General features: G+C 35.1%; 1 protein-coding gene across 5 annotated transcripts; it reads right to left on the bottom strand.

Moving 5' to 3' along the window:
• Positions 1–2,228: 2,228 nt before the first annotated feature.
• LOC145629436 (uncharacterized protein At4g26450-like) lies at positions 2,229–9,411 on the bottom strand. Of its 5 annotated transcripts, XM_081682037.1 has the most exons (7): positions 8,955–9,411; positions 7,035–8,470; positions 6,869–6,947; positions 6,451–6,637; positions 5,757–5,811; positions 5,029–5,123; positions 2,229–2,765 (listed from the first exon to the last, which is right to left on the bottom strand). In XM_081682037.1, exons 1-6 carry the CDS (start codon positions 8,957–8,959, stop codon positions 5,065–5,067), a joined length of 1,821 nt encoding a protein of 606 aa, XP_081538163.1. In that variant the 5' UTR covers positions 8,960–9,411; the 3' UTR covers positions 2,229–2,765; positions 5,029–5,064. The 5 variants fall into 5 exon arrangements, 3 of the variants coding, with proteins under 3 accessions (XP_081538163.1, XP_081538162.1, XP_081538161.1); XR_014111675.1 differs by having other exon boundaries at positions 5,029–5,120; positions 5,733–5,811; positions 6,869–8,470; positions 8,955–9,410; XR_014111674.1 differs by having other exon boundaries at positions 5,733–5,811; positions 6,869–8,470; positions 8,955–9,409.
• Between the last annotated feature and the right edge of the window lie 6,685 nt (positions 9,412–16,096).

The following is a 16,096-nucleotide window of genomic DNA, read 5'->3' as shown; positions in this document are numbered from 1 at the left end:
ATGAATGAAGAAAATATTGACTGTCACACGATCTAAACTTGAAGAAGGTATATATATATATATGGATGTTTCATGCACACTTGCGACTTATCCATATTTTTAAAATACACATATATGATGAAATGCTTATGCATGTTATACTATTATAATATTTGTTTGTTCACTCATGTCTCTATTCAATGTATTATGACAGTTTTTTTTGGATCATTGGATGGTAAAATGTTTTAATACCTACCATTTATATACTTAGGGACCGTTTACTTCAATTTAATTAATTTCAGTTCATTTCAACTCCAATCAGTTTATTTCACTTTAGTTCATTTCCTGATTTCCTTCTCTCATAAAATATTCATTACAACTCTATTCAGTTCAGTTCAGTTCAGTTCAGTTCAGTTCAGTTCAGCTCAGCTCCAATCAGTTCAGTTCAGCTCAGTGTAGTAAATGTGAACAGACTCTTAATTACAATTTTTTTTTTGCATGGCTGAAAAATAAATAAAAAATGGTACTTCCTCTGTCACATAATACATGAGACGTTTGACATTTTTTCACTATTAAGTTATTAATGCATTAAGTTTGACCATAATTTTTTACTAACGTAATAAAAATATATTTTATCATAAAATATGTTGTTCTATAGGTTTTAATATATAATACGGAGTATAAAGTTTCATGATATACTTCTTAAAATAATTTTCTTTTATATTTAATTATATAAAAATAAGTCAATTTAATGTATTGATATGTATGCAATGTTTATCTGTGTCATGTATTATGACACAAAGGGATTACCAACTTGATGAACAAGCTAAAACAAATCACAATTTGTGCATGCAAACAAAGGTGATTCACGTATTGGTGATCTAAGCATGATGATTTTTTTAGTCTTAATTTTATTTGAGTTTTTGTAAAATATAAATATCTATCCTTCTTTGTTGCCAACCTATGAAAATACGGTACATAATTACATAATTATATTTGAATAATTTGATTACTTTGCTGATTTCAATGTAGACATACACTGATATAACTAAAGATGGCGTAATATGTTCGTAGAGAAATATATATAGGACTATTCTATTACTATTTCAAAGATTCTTAGAGTAAAAATATGAAAATATAACAAGACATGACTTTGATTCTCTCATATAGTCATATCATATTATCATTCAACGATTTTATATAAGTCGTTATATGCTTTTGTCTAAACACTGTATGAAAACTATGGTCTATTTGTGTGCTTGTAATAGTCCTAATAGAGTAATAGATTCCTGCCTCATTAGGTTTTCTTACTCCCATTCACTCGTTTAAATTTTAAAGTTGATTGTCATAGGACGATATTAAAAAAAAAAAAAAAAGTTGTATTAACAATAAGATTCGATTTCATATTTTAAGTGTCACATTTAAACTATTATGAAATGGATGTAGTATGAAAATTCTAAAATTTACAAAGAATCGTGTACTTAGAGTTAAGTACGTAATCAAGTATTTGAATCAAACTTAACCATAAGGACAAGATTCCATTAATAGATTATAATGTACTTGTATTTACACTTAGTGGCTCATAATCATCCAATTGTATGTCAAATTGTATTAATCAAGCAAAATAATTGCAAAGTTATCTGATAAAATAGTGGATTTAATGGATAAAAACGGCAGCAACTAAAATGTCATGATACATTAATGATGTCATCTACACAAAAGCATGATACAAGTATAGAACGAAGCATAGCCGTTGGATGACATAATTATGATCCAAGCAATATGTGTTTGGTCTAAGTTAAGCTAATAATATAAGCTACTTAAGATTATTATATTCACTTAATTACTTCAGCTGGCTAAGAGTAACTGTCATGCAATAACATATTGACTGTTACAAATTCTAATTAAAATAATGGCTCAATAAATTTTGTACATGTCTGGTATTGACTGAACAGAAAATTTTATGAAAAAAGGAAATTAAAAACTGAAATGAATTGAATTGAGATGAAAATAATCCAAAGAGAACAGACCCTAAAGCTTTGGCAAGATTATAATACGAGTCATGCTTGTATTATTTTGTTAATTTCATGTGAAAAGTGTGGAAAATAAATAGCGAGATGAGATGTTAATATTGATTTCAAGTTTTAACACTACTTTAGGGAAGCTTAATAATTTAATAGCAAAATGAGATGTTAATATTGATTTCGAGTGAGTAATAAGAACCGGAGGTAGTATAATTAACTGAAGACAAGATGAAGCAAATATAACTGTAGTATTGTTCCCAAATATAAGAAAAGCGTTTTCTACATGGACTCATCTTCCTCTACATGAACAACAAATTGGTTTTGCTTCTCTAATTTCGATAAAACCTTCATAACTGGTAACACTCCTTCAAACATGGGTGCAGTTCCAGTCATTCTTATGCAATGCTCGTGGCAAATGCGCATATACATTACAATATGCCATACTGTTACACACACACACACACTGGTATTGCATTTGAAAATGGTGCTTATTGAGGCTACACATAAATTTGTAAAAACATCTAAATGATGGCTAAATCTAATTCAGAACGGCACACCATGTTCAGAGGTTGGAAAAAGGAGGTCTTTGTCCTGAACACAGGAACCTTCTACGATTTCCAGGGTACCTCGGGCAAGCAATATCCTCAAGTACAATGTGTTTTTACACAGCTAGTACCAGTATGAGGATAATTGCAATCTGTGACTACGAAATCTCATTATCTTAACGGACTTTCACACAAGTGATTGCAGCATGCAGGTACCCTATCACAGAATAAAAAGAAAACAAGGAGAAACCATATTAGTTTACAGAAATGCATGTATGAGCTTGTAAAAGTATAATTACGAGCATACATCATACAAAAATAATCCTCAGTTCAAGAAGGCAAGTATTGTTCATAGGAAAATTGTCATGTCAAAGTTCCCATTTCTAAGACTTTTATTATACCCCTCTCGGACAATAATTGAATCACACATAACAAACAAGCAGCAAGTGATAGAGTGAAATGAAATTAGCAGCAAGTGATAGAGTGAAATGAAATTAGCTTCAAAATCAAAGAAAATAGTCTCTACGATAGAGTATGAAATTAGCAAGTGATAGGTCTCCTACCAACCCTAAACTGTAAACTGATAATCTCGAGTGCTCTATTTATCACCATCAATATACACAACCTAAAGCTTCTCAAGAAAATTTGCAAAAGGTAACAAGGAGCTTAGATTTGCACTAAACTATTCTCATTTTATGCTTTATTTTTATGCCAACTTGGATCAAGACAATTGCTTCAGTTCCAGCAATCAATTGTGTCATCAGTTGAGAACCCCTCATTTCAAGATGAGAAAAGAGAGTTTTTCCATTTTCAAATTGGTACAAGACCACAATCTTGACATATAACTGCGACTTCATAAAAGCATATTGAGTTTTTAAGCGTGTCCCTAATTACTTTCATCACAGGAGTTAAAACTTAAATTATAAGTCTAGTGTGAGTTTTTGTAACACTGGAACACAAAAATCATCCAAATTATGCATCTCATATTATGTTTCTCAGGCTCTTCAATTTGAAGTATGTGTCAGATCTTCGCCATCTGAATGGCTAAGGACACTTTACACTTCTATGCTCTTTCAGGACCAAAACATAATAGGTGAGTCTGAGATCAGTACCAGAGTCTGAGTAGAAGAATTATACAGGACCCCTATCAACCCAAAACTGTAAAAAGAATTTAGTCATTTGCCTCTCAACCAGTGTATCAGCAACATGAATTAGGAGCTATGGTGATTGCAAATTTGCAACTACGGCACAAAAGGTATGGCCAATTGACCATATTGGTATATAAGTTCACACCCGTGTGATCAGATTGGTATATAAGTTATTGCCGGCGACATATTGGTATAAAAGTTAATATGTGGCGACATATTGGTATATAAGTAAATAAATAGCAACATTTACCCCTATTTCGTCGGAAGAAAGAGTGTGTTGCATACTATGTTTTCAACAATAATTTGTTTTAAACTACTTTTGCAATCTTACTTATTATCATATTATACTTATTCAACACCAAATAATAATTTTTTCCTCTTCCCTCCCACCTAAGATTACCAATAATTTTTTCTTTTTTTTTTTTTTTTTTTTTTAATTATTATCAATAATTTATTTATGAATAGTTACATCATCTTAAATTTAATTACACCATTGAATAAGCATTAGTAAAAAGAATTAAATTTAATACAATAAATTTGATAAATCAATCAAGTGATAAAACCCCAAAGAACTAAATAATAAAAACCCCAAACAACTAAAAAGATAAATTAAAATCTCAATATTATTTATTTAATTTAAAAACCAATTACTTAGTATAATAAGCCAAAAAAAAAAAAAAAAAAACCAATGCCCTCAATAAATTCAAGCTTAGCTTTCCTATTCGTTTTCCCCTAGCTTCTTTTTACTATAGGCTTTTCATTTTTATTTTTTTTTTGGATTTTTACTTCATAATCTTTTTAAATTAATATAAAAAGTAGAGAAAAGAAGAAAAAAAATGTCAGATAAAAGTTATTAGCACTAAAAATAAGTGTGTGTATCGTAAGCATATCCTCCGACGAGAAAATAGGGGTAAATGTCGGAATTTCTTAACTTATATACCAATATGTCGCCACATGTTAACTTTTATACCAATGCAATAACTTTTATACTAATCTGTTACGAGGGTGTTAACTTTTATACCAATATGGTCAATTGGCCCAAAAAGTATGATCTAATTATCTAACTTATGAGAAACTCTAAACAACTAACAAGTAGCTACTGAACACTTAATAGATTGATAAACATGTCCATGAAATAAGCAAACGAAGCCCCAAAATAAATAGCATGGTAGTATAAGCACCCTAGCTTCTTGTGACAAGGACTATCAACAAAATGTCATTTATATTTGTATTAGATTCATATGTTGCAAATTGTTTGATTCAGTAAAAGATGAACTCCCAAGAATCTCAACATTTTTACATACAAGGTTATGAAGTAAAGAGGCAGATTACCTGATTACAGCGTTATTTGCATCTCATGTTATTAAGCTACAGTTCAAAAGGATTTCTCTCTTGCGTAGGCTGCTCCCATGCACGTAAAAGACCTGCTGCAAACCGAGTTTCAACCATAAAATGCCAGCCATCAACAGATACTATTAACCCAAGAAAACAACAAAAGAAGCCTAACAGGTGAAGCAGCAAGACACTCAGCTAATTCTAGAGCCTCTCAGAATAAGCTTTCCTGAGAATTGCTCCCCAAGCCATTTCTTTCTTTTTTTTTTTTTTTTTTTTTTGGGGGGGGGTGGAGGGGGGGGGGGGGGGGATGGGGGTGGGGAATCATTTTGGGACTAATGCTTTCTTGTTGTTAAGGGGTAGGGGGGTGGAGGAGGGGAGGATAGGTATACTATGGGCACAGCCATACAGGATCACTAAGTGGTTACGAAAGAGTCATAAACTTTCTATCTTCAGAGTATGGGTTATTGAACAAGTGTATACGAGTAAAAATGGTGTGCCTTCAAAATAGGTCAAGCAGCGATGATCAAAAAGTCAAAGCCAGACTCTAAAGTGCTAAGATTCCTAGCATCGAAGAAGAGTACTACTAAAAATCCAAACCTAAAGGTAAGGGTCCCTGCAAATTCAAATTATTTGTCCAGGGAGCAGCTTGGGATTCAGATGGATTAAGCTAAATGCTTCTACATATAAGAAAACAATAATACCAGCAATTTAAATATCTGGCATACTTAGAGGAATTTCTCCCAAGGACATGTAGATTGGATCATCTTCAGTGAACATTGCCTGCAATAATCAACACCAAAATTATTAGCCAAAACTAATTATAGAAGAGGCCAGTCAAATAACTAAAGTGTACATTCTTAATACAGCAATTCAAAACACTCGGTATAGGGTAGCATATTTTCGGCTATATTATTATTTTACACATAAATGTCACTAATTACCAAAGTTGATAAATAATGCTGGATAAATAAGCTATCAATCGAAGCACCAAGATAAAATAAAATTCTTTCCAAATCTTCATGGAATAGGAAGTGGTCAAATTATCTTAGCAACAGCCAGCCTGGGCAATTAGTCCTCAATACCCATTTTCACACACAAAGCTATCTAAAGGGAGATGGGAGAAAGACACCCCCAACACCAGCCTATTCAGAAGGGTTTAAATTGTTTGTATATCAACTTTATACATCTTCTTATACTGGTATATTGATAGTCACTAAACATGCATAAATACATTATTACATTCAAAGCAGGACGTCCCCAGTTTGCATCTCTTATTCTGTTTTGTTCCGCAAAGACCATCTAGTCCCCAACAAATCTAACACCCACATTAAAAAGGGACATCCCAATATAAAGGTAACAATTACGGAATAAAATAACATAATGAGATTAAACAATATTTTCAAAATTCAGGAGTTGTACCTCGCCATGATTAAGGCCCATGCCATTGTGCAAAGAATTCATCTCGGGCTGAACTGAAGAACAATTTGGGACATCATTACCAAGTAACTCTGATATCATGAACCCATACCCATCCTGACCATCAGGATTCTCAGTAGCATTCTGTGGATTTTGAAAGCCCTCTATGCTTGTTATGCCAGCTTCAGTACTGCTCATTGATGAAAAATAAGCAAACATCTCATCAACACATATAATTCTATGGCTTCACATGCAACGGTGATGCAATATCAAATTAAAGGATACTAAAAATACACACATAATGCTTTTTAGCTGTGGGAAGAGAGGGGGAAGAGGGGGGGGGGGGGGGGGTGAAAAAATCACAATGAAAAAAGAAAAGTGATAGGTGGAAGAAAGAAAAAGGCCATGGAAATAACATTACTTTTTCATGGATGTATTTGAGCTTTTGCATCCCTCCAAAGATGTACTTTCCAAATCAATTATTTCAATATCTTTTCTCACTGATCCAGATCCATTGAATTCATTAGTTAAACTGCAACTGTTCCTAATGGACAAATCGATATCAACAGGTAACTCTCGACTGGAACCTTGAATTGAGGGATACAACAAAGCAGGAACTTCATGGTTCTCATGCAAATCAGAGGCTTCCATAAGGTTGAGGTCGCAAATTTTAAATGAATTTGATAGCAGCTGCTTCTCTCCTTGATTTAAATCGGATTCTACACCCCCTTTCAGAGGCAATGAGACATTGGTAAAGCTCTCCTGACTGGCAGACACATTAAAAATGTTAATGGCCCTTTTTACTGGTGAAACAGAATTCTTGTCCCTCAGATCTGAGAGCTGCGAGTACTCATCACTTTGAGCAACAGAAAGCCATTGTTGCTTAGCTTTCTTTGCTCCCTCCATCATATGATCCATCTCCATGGGTCGTTTCTCACCTCTATCTTTAGCAATAGAACTGCACATCCCAAGTTCAGGTAATTCACTAGTTTTTTGTTCATAAGAAAATGTTTTATCAGTAAAAGGCAGAGATTCCACGAATTTTTGCTGATCAGCAGGGTATGTAGGGCTCATAGCTCCTGCATCACTGAAAGAGTGATCAGATACATCAAGGGACTTGGAACTAGGAATCTCTTCTGAACCATTCATGGTTTCATATTTTTGGCAGTCAAGAGAATCAGGTCCAGTCTCAGTGACATTGTTCTCCTTGCTGAACAGAAGTGGATCACTGTCTGGGTTGCTGCCCATCAAAGGAGAAGCATTGATCTTTTCTTCACCTTGCTGAATAACCATGTGGTCCACAACAGTATCTTTCTCGTCATAATTCTCAGTGCCAGGTTTAGTCTCCTCAAACACGTCATTCACTGCATCAGAAGATTTCACTACCTCATTATCATCCTTGTTTTGGACCAAAGAATTCACCGTTGATTCTAAATCACCAAGAGAACATCCCTTTGCAATCTCATCCTGCAACTCACTTTGCCTATCATCTTTGGGAGCAGGCTCAACTGAATGAGAATTCTGAACGACATCCGTATCATTGGTAGTATCCTTGTGAAATGTATCATTATCAACTTCCATGGTCCTTGAAGGAACAGCTTCATCACTCAGCGATCCTTCCTTTTCATTCTCACGGCTCCAGTCAGAACTATAACTCCTAAAGGGTCCAAGTCTTCTCCTCTCCCTTGAGTTATTCCTTGACATGGTAAGATCCAAATCAGTCAAAGACCTTCTACTACTATCCCTATCTAACGAATTACGAAGATCCTGTAATTCCACTAAATTGTTTTTCAAACTGCCATTCTGACATTTTCCAGACACCACATTTGAGGACAACAATCCACGCGAAACCAAATAATCGACTGCTAATTTACCAGCCTCAATGAAAAGATCGCCTTTACGAGTTGGCTGTGGTGATGGATGGCGCGGAGATGGTTGAAATGATCTTGGCGCCCCACGCCCAAAACCACGGTTGAAGTTTCGTGGTTCTGAGTTGTAAAACCCTGATCCTGTCATATTAGACCTGCATCCATTCACACAAATTAACATACACTAAACCATATTACAAACTGCTCTTTCTCAAATTGGTAACACAAATTTTAACCCTTATAGAACCAGTTTTCCAATTCCTCTAAATCAAAGGTTGGCATACAACAATCAAACTTGTAATCACTACACTAAATACTGGCAAATCCGAAAACAATATTATGATCTGGGATACTTTGAAGGTTCAATATTACATCATCAACAACAATTAATTGACCTAATTTTGGAGAAGCAACATTAAATGGCAGATATCACACAAAAATCAGCAATATTGACCAAAATTAAAATTAGGGAATATCGAAAAAATGAAAGAAATGGAATAATCTGAAATACCCAGAATATAATTTGAATTTATGCATTAGTAATCACAAAAAATACAAAAATTAGCGTTAAAACAAAGTAAAATCAAGAATACCCACATCAAATTAGATGCAAACAATTTAAAAAAAATAAAAATTTACCTCATCTTTGATCTTATAAAATCAAGAAAGAAGCTTCAAACTTGAAATGTCTTCACAATACTATTAAATTCCCATTAAAATCAAATCATAGAAGAGAAAACCCAGCTAATTAAAGTGGAAAAATCAGCAGCTGGAGTAATAAAAAGGGATGAATTAAAATCAAAACATAAAAAAAAAAAAAGAAATAAAACTCCCACTGAAAAATATGCAGAATTCTGGAGGAGAGAGAAAGTGGGTAAAATAGGGTGAAGAAGAAGGATTGACTGATGTGAGAGGATTTTTTTTATTAATTTTCTGAATTTATTTTATTTTTATTTTTTTTGAAAAACGCCGAACAAATTTTCTGAATTTATAATTTCCTTTAATGGGGATTTTTTATGGGTTTCGCATTAATTTTATGGGAGTTTTATTTTATTTTTTCTTGATCGATGTACGAGTTTTAGGGTTCATCCAGTAGCTAAAACTTGTGAATTTTCGTCTTAAATTCATTTTTTCATTTACCCACGTGTTTTTCCCTTATCTTTTTTGAGATGGACAATACATTTGTAGGGCTGAATTGGAATTTTGTAGCATAAGACCATTGATATTTTTTTCCTTTTACAAAAATTGGATAAGAGGAAGCAAGTAATTACTCTATGTTTTTTTTAAAGTGTATCATTTTATAGATTGTAATATTTACGTGCGTTAATATTACTGTTATATTAATTGCTAAATTAGGTGGCAATTAAGTAATATTTTGCAACTTTTTAGAAAAAAAATTATGATATTTAAAATTTCAGATCTATTCGCATCAGATCGCAACAACAACCATCGCCCTAAGTCCATCACAACCACCACAACCTGTCTTATCGTCGATCAACCACAGAGGCTTTCCTGGATCTTCGTCTCATCTTTTTCCTGCCGCCTCTTTTTATTCATCCTTTCTCAATGGCAATGACCCAACGCTACTTCGCAACGGTAATAATAAAACGACACCCTGGTAGCAAAGAGTGTAAAATTAGGGCCTACTAAATTACTAATCCTTTAGGGAAACAGTCTTCTTCACAACGACATTTTATCACAATGATGGTGTTGCTCATGAGGAGGAAGGAGAACAATTCAAACAGCCATAGCTGTGATGTATTGATGTGAGAAGCAGAGAAGGGAAGAAGATTCAAATTACTTATTTGTCCCTAATTTTATTGGTGAAATTACCAATATACCCCTTGATTTACATAATTGTTAAATCAGTCTGATTAACTTGTATTTTCTCCTTTATGCACGTGATTAAACATAGTCGTTGTGAGATAGATAAGTATAGTCAAAGGCACATTGGTCATTTTTAGACAATTCTTTGTGGCCAATCTCAAAAGACTTAACTATTTTTAAATGCTTTGATGAAAATTATGTGCCCAATTCATATATGTAGGCTATTTGATCTTGTACAACTAGTCTCGACTTTATCAAGTTTGGGCTAACAATTCGGTGCAATAAAAATAAAAATAAAAATAAAAATAAGGGAAATTCTACGTGGTGACCTCATGTTTTTAATTTTTCCATGTGGAAGACGATGTTTTTTTTGAATCTCTAAAGTGACATCAAAATTTTTTAAAGTTACAATTAGTGGCCTAATTGTCATTAAATGGGCTAACCATCTCTTAAATGGCTCATTTTTTAACTAAATTAAACGAAATGACTAACCTACCCCTGATTTAATTCATCCCCTCCCCTTTTTCATTATCAGTTTCCCTCCTAACATGAATTCCCCTTTATTTAATCTTTCCCTCTTCCAATTCATTTCCTAGGGCTTAATCTGCAATTTCATTCGAAAAAAAAAGCTCTGAACTTGCACTTGGGTAAGGATGAATTTTCGAGGACTGTCTTCAAGGAACAGGGGCGCATCTGATGGAAGCTTCAATTGGGTAAGGATGAAGCTTTGCAATTGTAACCCTCCTAAAAACGCTGAGGTTAGGTTTTCTGATTCCATGAGCAATCCTAAGAAGCCATACTACAAATGCAGGGAAAAAATCAGAGGTTGCGGGTTTTTTGACTGGGTTACTGAAGATGATGTTAGATACTACGATGCTTCACCAAATTCAGAAATTGCTGCAATACACAACATGGTGGAAGACCTCTCTGTTGGGTTTAAGAGGGTTATGAGAGTTGCTATTTTCGTGTTAGTAATTTGTGTTTTTGTTTACATGAAATGATGTACTCAGGGTAATGAAGGAAAAGGGGTAGTAGCAAGTAGGTGAATCCTAAATTGTAAGGGTTTTATGAATGAAGTATGTAATTTTTCTAAGTATAAATAAAAATTGGGGTTGTTACTGTCATTATCTATTACATTTGTTTGTTGTTTATTTATGGTATTTGTTGTGGTTATGTTAATTTAGGCAACAATTTTATGGAAAACAGATTGAAAAGCATAAGTATGAAAAGAAATTGTGCATAAATATGATATCAAAAGCCCGTTGCAATGTCAAAAAACAGGACAGTAAATGGTGTATTCCAAATACTGATCATATATGTATCTTAGACTCCAAAAATTAAACAACAATACTAAAGCTCTGACTTAGTTCAGTAAGCTACAAAATAATGACAGGACAACTTAGACTTTGTTCTTTCCCTTTGCATTTGTCTTTGACCTAGTCATAGGTTGGCTGGTGGGACCCTCATAAGCTTTTTTGGAATGCTGAGTTGTGTTAATGGAGGGCTCAGGTTGAGAAGCAAATTTAAGTGAGCTTCTTGTGAATCTTGTCTTCCCAACTGGCTGTGATGTGGAAGTGCCCTGTTCTGCAGTTTGTTTATCAGCTTTCTGTGCTGCAGTTTTAGCCCTAGCCTTTGCAATCTTCTTGCCATCCTTTGCACTTTGCTCAACTGCAGTGAGTCCACCCTTGCAGGTCTGCTTGTTGTGACCATAGGACTGACACTTAGAACATTTGACTGTAGTTGATCTTTTCCCTTTGTCTGGTTCATCAGCTGCCCTTTTTCTCTGTCTAGATGGCCTACCAATGGCTCTTGTAATTTGTGGTGGAAGTATTGTAGGCATATCAATCTCTGGCCAGTGCTCATAATCAGGTACAGAGTTAATAGAGTTGGCATAAGCTTGCTTATATGTTTGGACTGAGAACCATGTGCTGCAGAAGTTGTAAGGGTTCAATCCAGCAGCCAATATTGCTCTAACTGCATGTTTACAAGGCAAACCTGAAATTTGCCATAAACCACAAACACAAGTGTTTTGGTTAAGTGATACAGGAAGCATAGACTTCCCATCCCTCACTTCATATTCACCCTCCCTTGATTGATAAGCTTTGCAAGTTCTTGATTCAAAGGTCAACACCCTTAGTCTCTTCACTATGTTTGGACAAGGTTCATCCTCATTCCAACTGCTGCACTTCTGTCTTCTAGTTGATAGCCTCACCATACACATTCTTCTTATACCTATTCAAGTAACATTATACACCAAGTTATAAACAGTGTAAATCAAAATTAAACCAATTTATTGCAGCAATAGTTATACCTTCTAATAGTGTTAAAACAGGCCTGCACCTATCCACACCCAATGTTGCATTGAAACTTTCTACAAAGTTGGTTTTGTTTTCATCATTGCATATCTTGGGATCAAATTTGTGTTTTGTCCACCTTGACTGGTTTCCCAAATCAGCCAACCATTCACAAGCCTTAGGATTTACTACTTGTATCCTATCCATGGCCTTTTTAAATGTGAATGGTGATGTGGCACTGCAGGCTAACCAGAACAAGGAATGCATCAAAGGGCCAGGAAATGCACCTTTCCAATTTGCTGCTAAGTGTTTGCAGCAATACCTCCTGTCCACCTCAGGCCATATCTCAGTCAATGCTGGATCTATTCCCTGTATACAAATACACAATCATTATATTAGTAATTAGTTGCATTTCATTAACACCCAAGGATAAAAAACAAGAGCAAACTTACTTTTTGTCTGTCTGAAATGATACACCAGCCATTTCCCCTCCCAGAGTCTGACAATATTTTTTTCAAGTGCCAGAAGAAAAATTTCCAAGTGTCAGCATTTTCCTTGGGAACTACAGCCCAAGCAAAGGGAAACAATTCATTGTTTCCATCTACTGCCACAACAGACAAAAGAACCCCACCAAAATGGCCTTTTAAGTGGGCTCCATCAACTCCCACCAAACTCCTACAACCAGTAATTACACCATCTATTGCAGCCTTGAATGAAATGAATATTGTTGAAAATGTGAGGGCTGGATCAGGTGGATTCAGTTGCTTCCAAACACAGTGGGCCTCAGATCCTGGGTTGGTTGCCTTCACCATTTCACAGTATTTTGGCAAATGCCCATAAGAGGTGTCATGGCCACCATTTATCTCCCTCAAAGCCACCCCTCTCATCTTATAAAGGGTGCTTGTTGCCATTACCACACCATATCTACTAAATAAGAGCTCATTTAGTGTCTTGCCAGATATGTCATTATTAGCCCTTATGTCTTCCATTAGCTTTTCTGCAGCCCATTTAACAGTCACCAAGGGGTTTCTTTCATCCAATCCTCTACAAGTATGCTCAGAGTTACTTATGCTCTTTATTGCCCAAGTCACTCCATCTGGCAGCCTGCTTGAATGGATTCTCCAATTACAATGCAGATCAAGACATGAAGCAGTGAATCTCCTTGGACTACTCCTATCAACCACCACTGCAAAGCCACACTGTATACAGTAGTCTCTGAATACAGACATGAAGTGGTCTTTATCACTAAAAATCATCCAAGGCTTCAACATTATACTGCCAAACTCAACATCAGACACAAATTCCCCATTTTTATACAGCCTGCTCAAATATGTATCATCTGCACCTAGTTCCCTTTGCCATTCCTCTGCTATGTATGGGTCATATGAGTCATGAATGTCCCCAATTTCTTCATCATCTTCACCATCACCATCCATCCCATCAGCATCCATGTCACCATGAAGCTCAGCATCTGCACCATCCATGTCATCTCTCTGCCCAAGCCCAACTTGCATGTCATCTCTCTGCCCAAGCCCTACTTGCATGTCATCTTGAAGCTCAACATTGTCATCTATGTAATCTTCAACCCTAGCACTGTCATTTAACATCCTATCACTGTCATCTAACACCTTAGCATTGTTATCTACCTCATGATCACTGTCATCCTCCACTTGAGCTTCATTTTCCTGTCTATTCCTAACTGCTGCATTGAACTCACTCTCAGTCACCACCATTGCCTCAACCAAAGTATTATTGTTCTGAGAACCCCTCTTCCTAGCAGCTGTAGTCCTAGGAATTTTGTGTAGGACAGGAGGAAAGGGAGTTGGAATGATAGTTGTTTGTGTTTGAGGAACAATAGGGGCATTAGAAAAAGTCTCTTGTGGGGTTATGCTCTCTGAATTAGTGACTAACTGCAGCTTTCTCTTCACAGGTAGTTTCTTACTTTTCCTAGGTTTAGGTGCAATCTTTTTTTTCCCTTTTTTTTGATTATTCTCTTCATATTCATCCTCCTCTTCAGGTGGTGCAAAGAAATTTAACTCAGCTTCTACCCTAAGATCATTGATGTAATCTTCACTTTTAGGAATTCCTATATCCCAATTTTGATCAAGATCATCTAACCCCTCATTAGTCTGAGACTGTTCCTTTTCTGGACTATTCAACTTTTTAGGTGGGCTAGGAGGGTTATTTTTTTTCTGTGTTTCAGCTAGCTTTCTAGCAGCAATAACACTATCACTAGGTTTATCCCCAAATCCAATCCAAATAGTTTTCTCTGCCCTATCCTTTAATCTATCCAGCATACTCATCAAATCACTATCAGAAGTAATGTTAACAGCTTTCAAGTTATAACAGTAGTGAAAATTAGGGAATTTAGGGAAGTCATAGTTATTTTTCCTAAACCCCTCCTCACACTCAATGATCAAATCAATCCACATGACTTTATCCACATCTTCAACAAAAACATCAATTACATTACCACCATGAGCAAACTTAAGCATAACTTGATCCATTCTGCAATATAACAACCAGACGCATATATTTCAACATCAAACACCCCCAAACAAGCATAAAGTTCTCATCTTTAATCAACAAATACACACACAAGCAAAAACAGAGCATCTAACTTCTGCAAGTACAAAAAAAATCAAAAATACATTATATTTAAAGACATACCTTGCTTCAGGTCTGTATACCACTTAGCAACTCCTAGGATGTCCACGATTGTGCGAATTCTGCTTCAAATCCCACCAAAAACCCTAAATTTCGCTCCCCTAAATTTCCCAAATATCGATCTTCCCCAACCCCTTAATCGCTAACAATTGCTCAATAATTTCAGAAAAAATTTGACAATCACTTGTGTTCGATTCGCCCTAATTATCACACACTAGGTTTGTGTTTGATTTGATGTAGGTAGAAGGAAGAAGAAAGGTTTTGGGATTTCTGTTGATTCAATGTCGATCAACAGTGTAATGTGGTTGGCATTAATGAAAAAGGGGAAGGGATGAATTAAATCAGGGGTAGGTTAGTCATTTCGTTTAATTTAGTTAAAAAATGAGCCATTGAAGAGATGGTTAGCCCATTTAATGACAATTAGGCCACTAATTGTAACTTTAAAAAATTTTGATGTCACTTTAGAGATTCAAAAAAAACATCGTCTTCCACGTGGAAAAATTACAAACATGAGGCCACCATGTAGAATTTCCCTAAAAATAAAATCTGGTGCATATTAACCCTAACCTTTAAATCGTTTTGATCACGAGTATTCATGATCGAATGACCCATTGGGTACATAAATTAAGGACCTGTTCTCTTCAGCTTAATTTCAGTTCAATTCAGGGGTTCAACTCCAATCATTTCAGTTCAGTTCCTATTTTTCTTCTCTCATAAACAATTCATTTTAGCTCTATTCAACTTAGGGGTTGTTCACATTTACTGAACTGAACTGATTGAAGCTGAACTGAACTGAACTAAACTGAGCTGAAATGAATATTTTATGAGAGAGGGAAATTAGGAGCTGAATTGAACTGAACTGATTGGAGTTGAACTGAACTGAAATTAAGTAAATGTGAACATACCCTTAGTTTAGTTTAGTTCAGTTAAGCTCCAATCAGTTAGGTTGAGCTTCAATTCAGAAATCAGAACGTGCCCTAAGTACTCGCTGCA

Source organism: Chenopodium album, chromosome 4, assembly GCF_948465745.1.
Source record: "Chenopodium album chromosome 4, dcCheAlbu1.1, whole genome shotgun sequence".
In the NCBI taxonomy this organism is placed as follows: domain Eukaryota; kingdom Viridiplantae; phylum Streptophyta; class Magnoliopsida; order Caryophyllales; family Amaranthaceae; genus Chenopodium; species Chenopodium album.
This window is presented reverse-complemented; position numbering and strand designations above follow the sequence as displayed.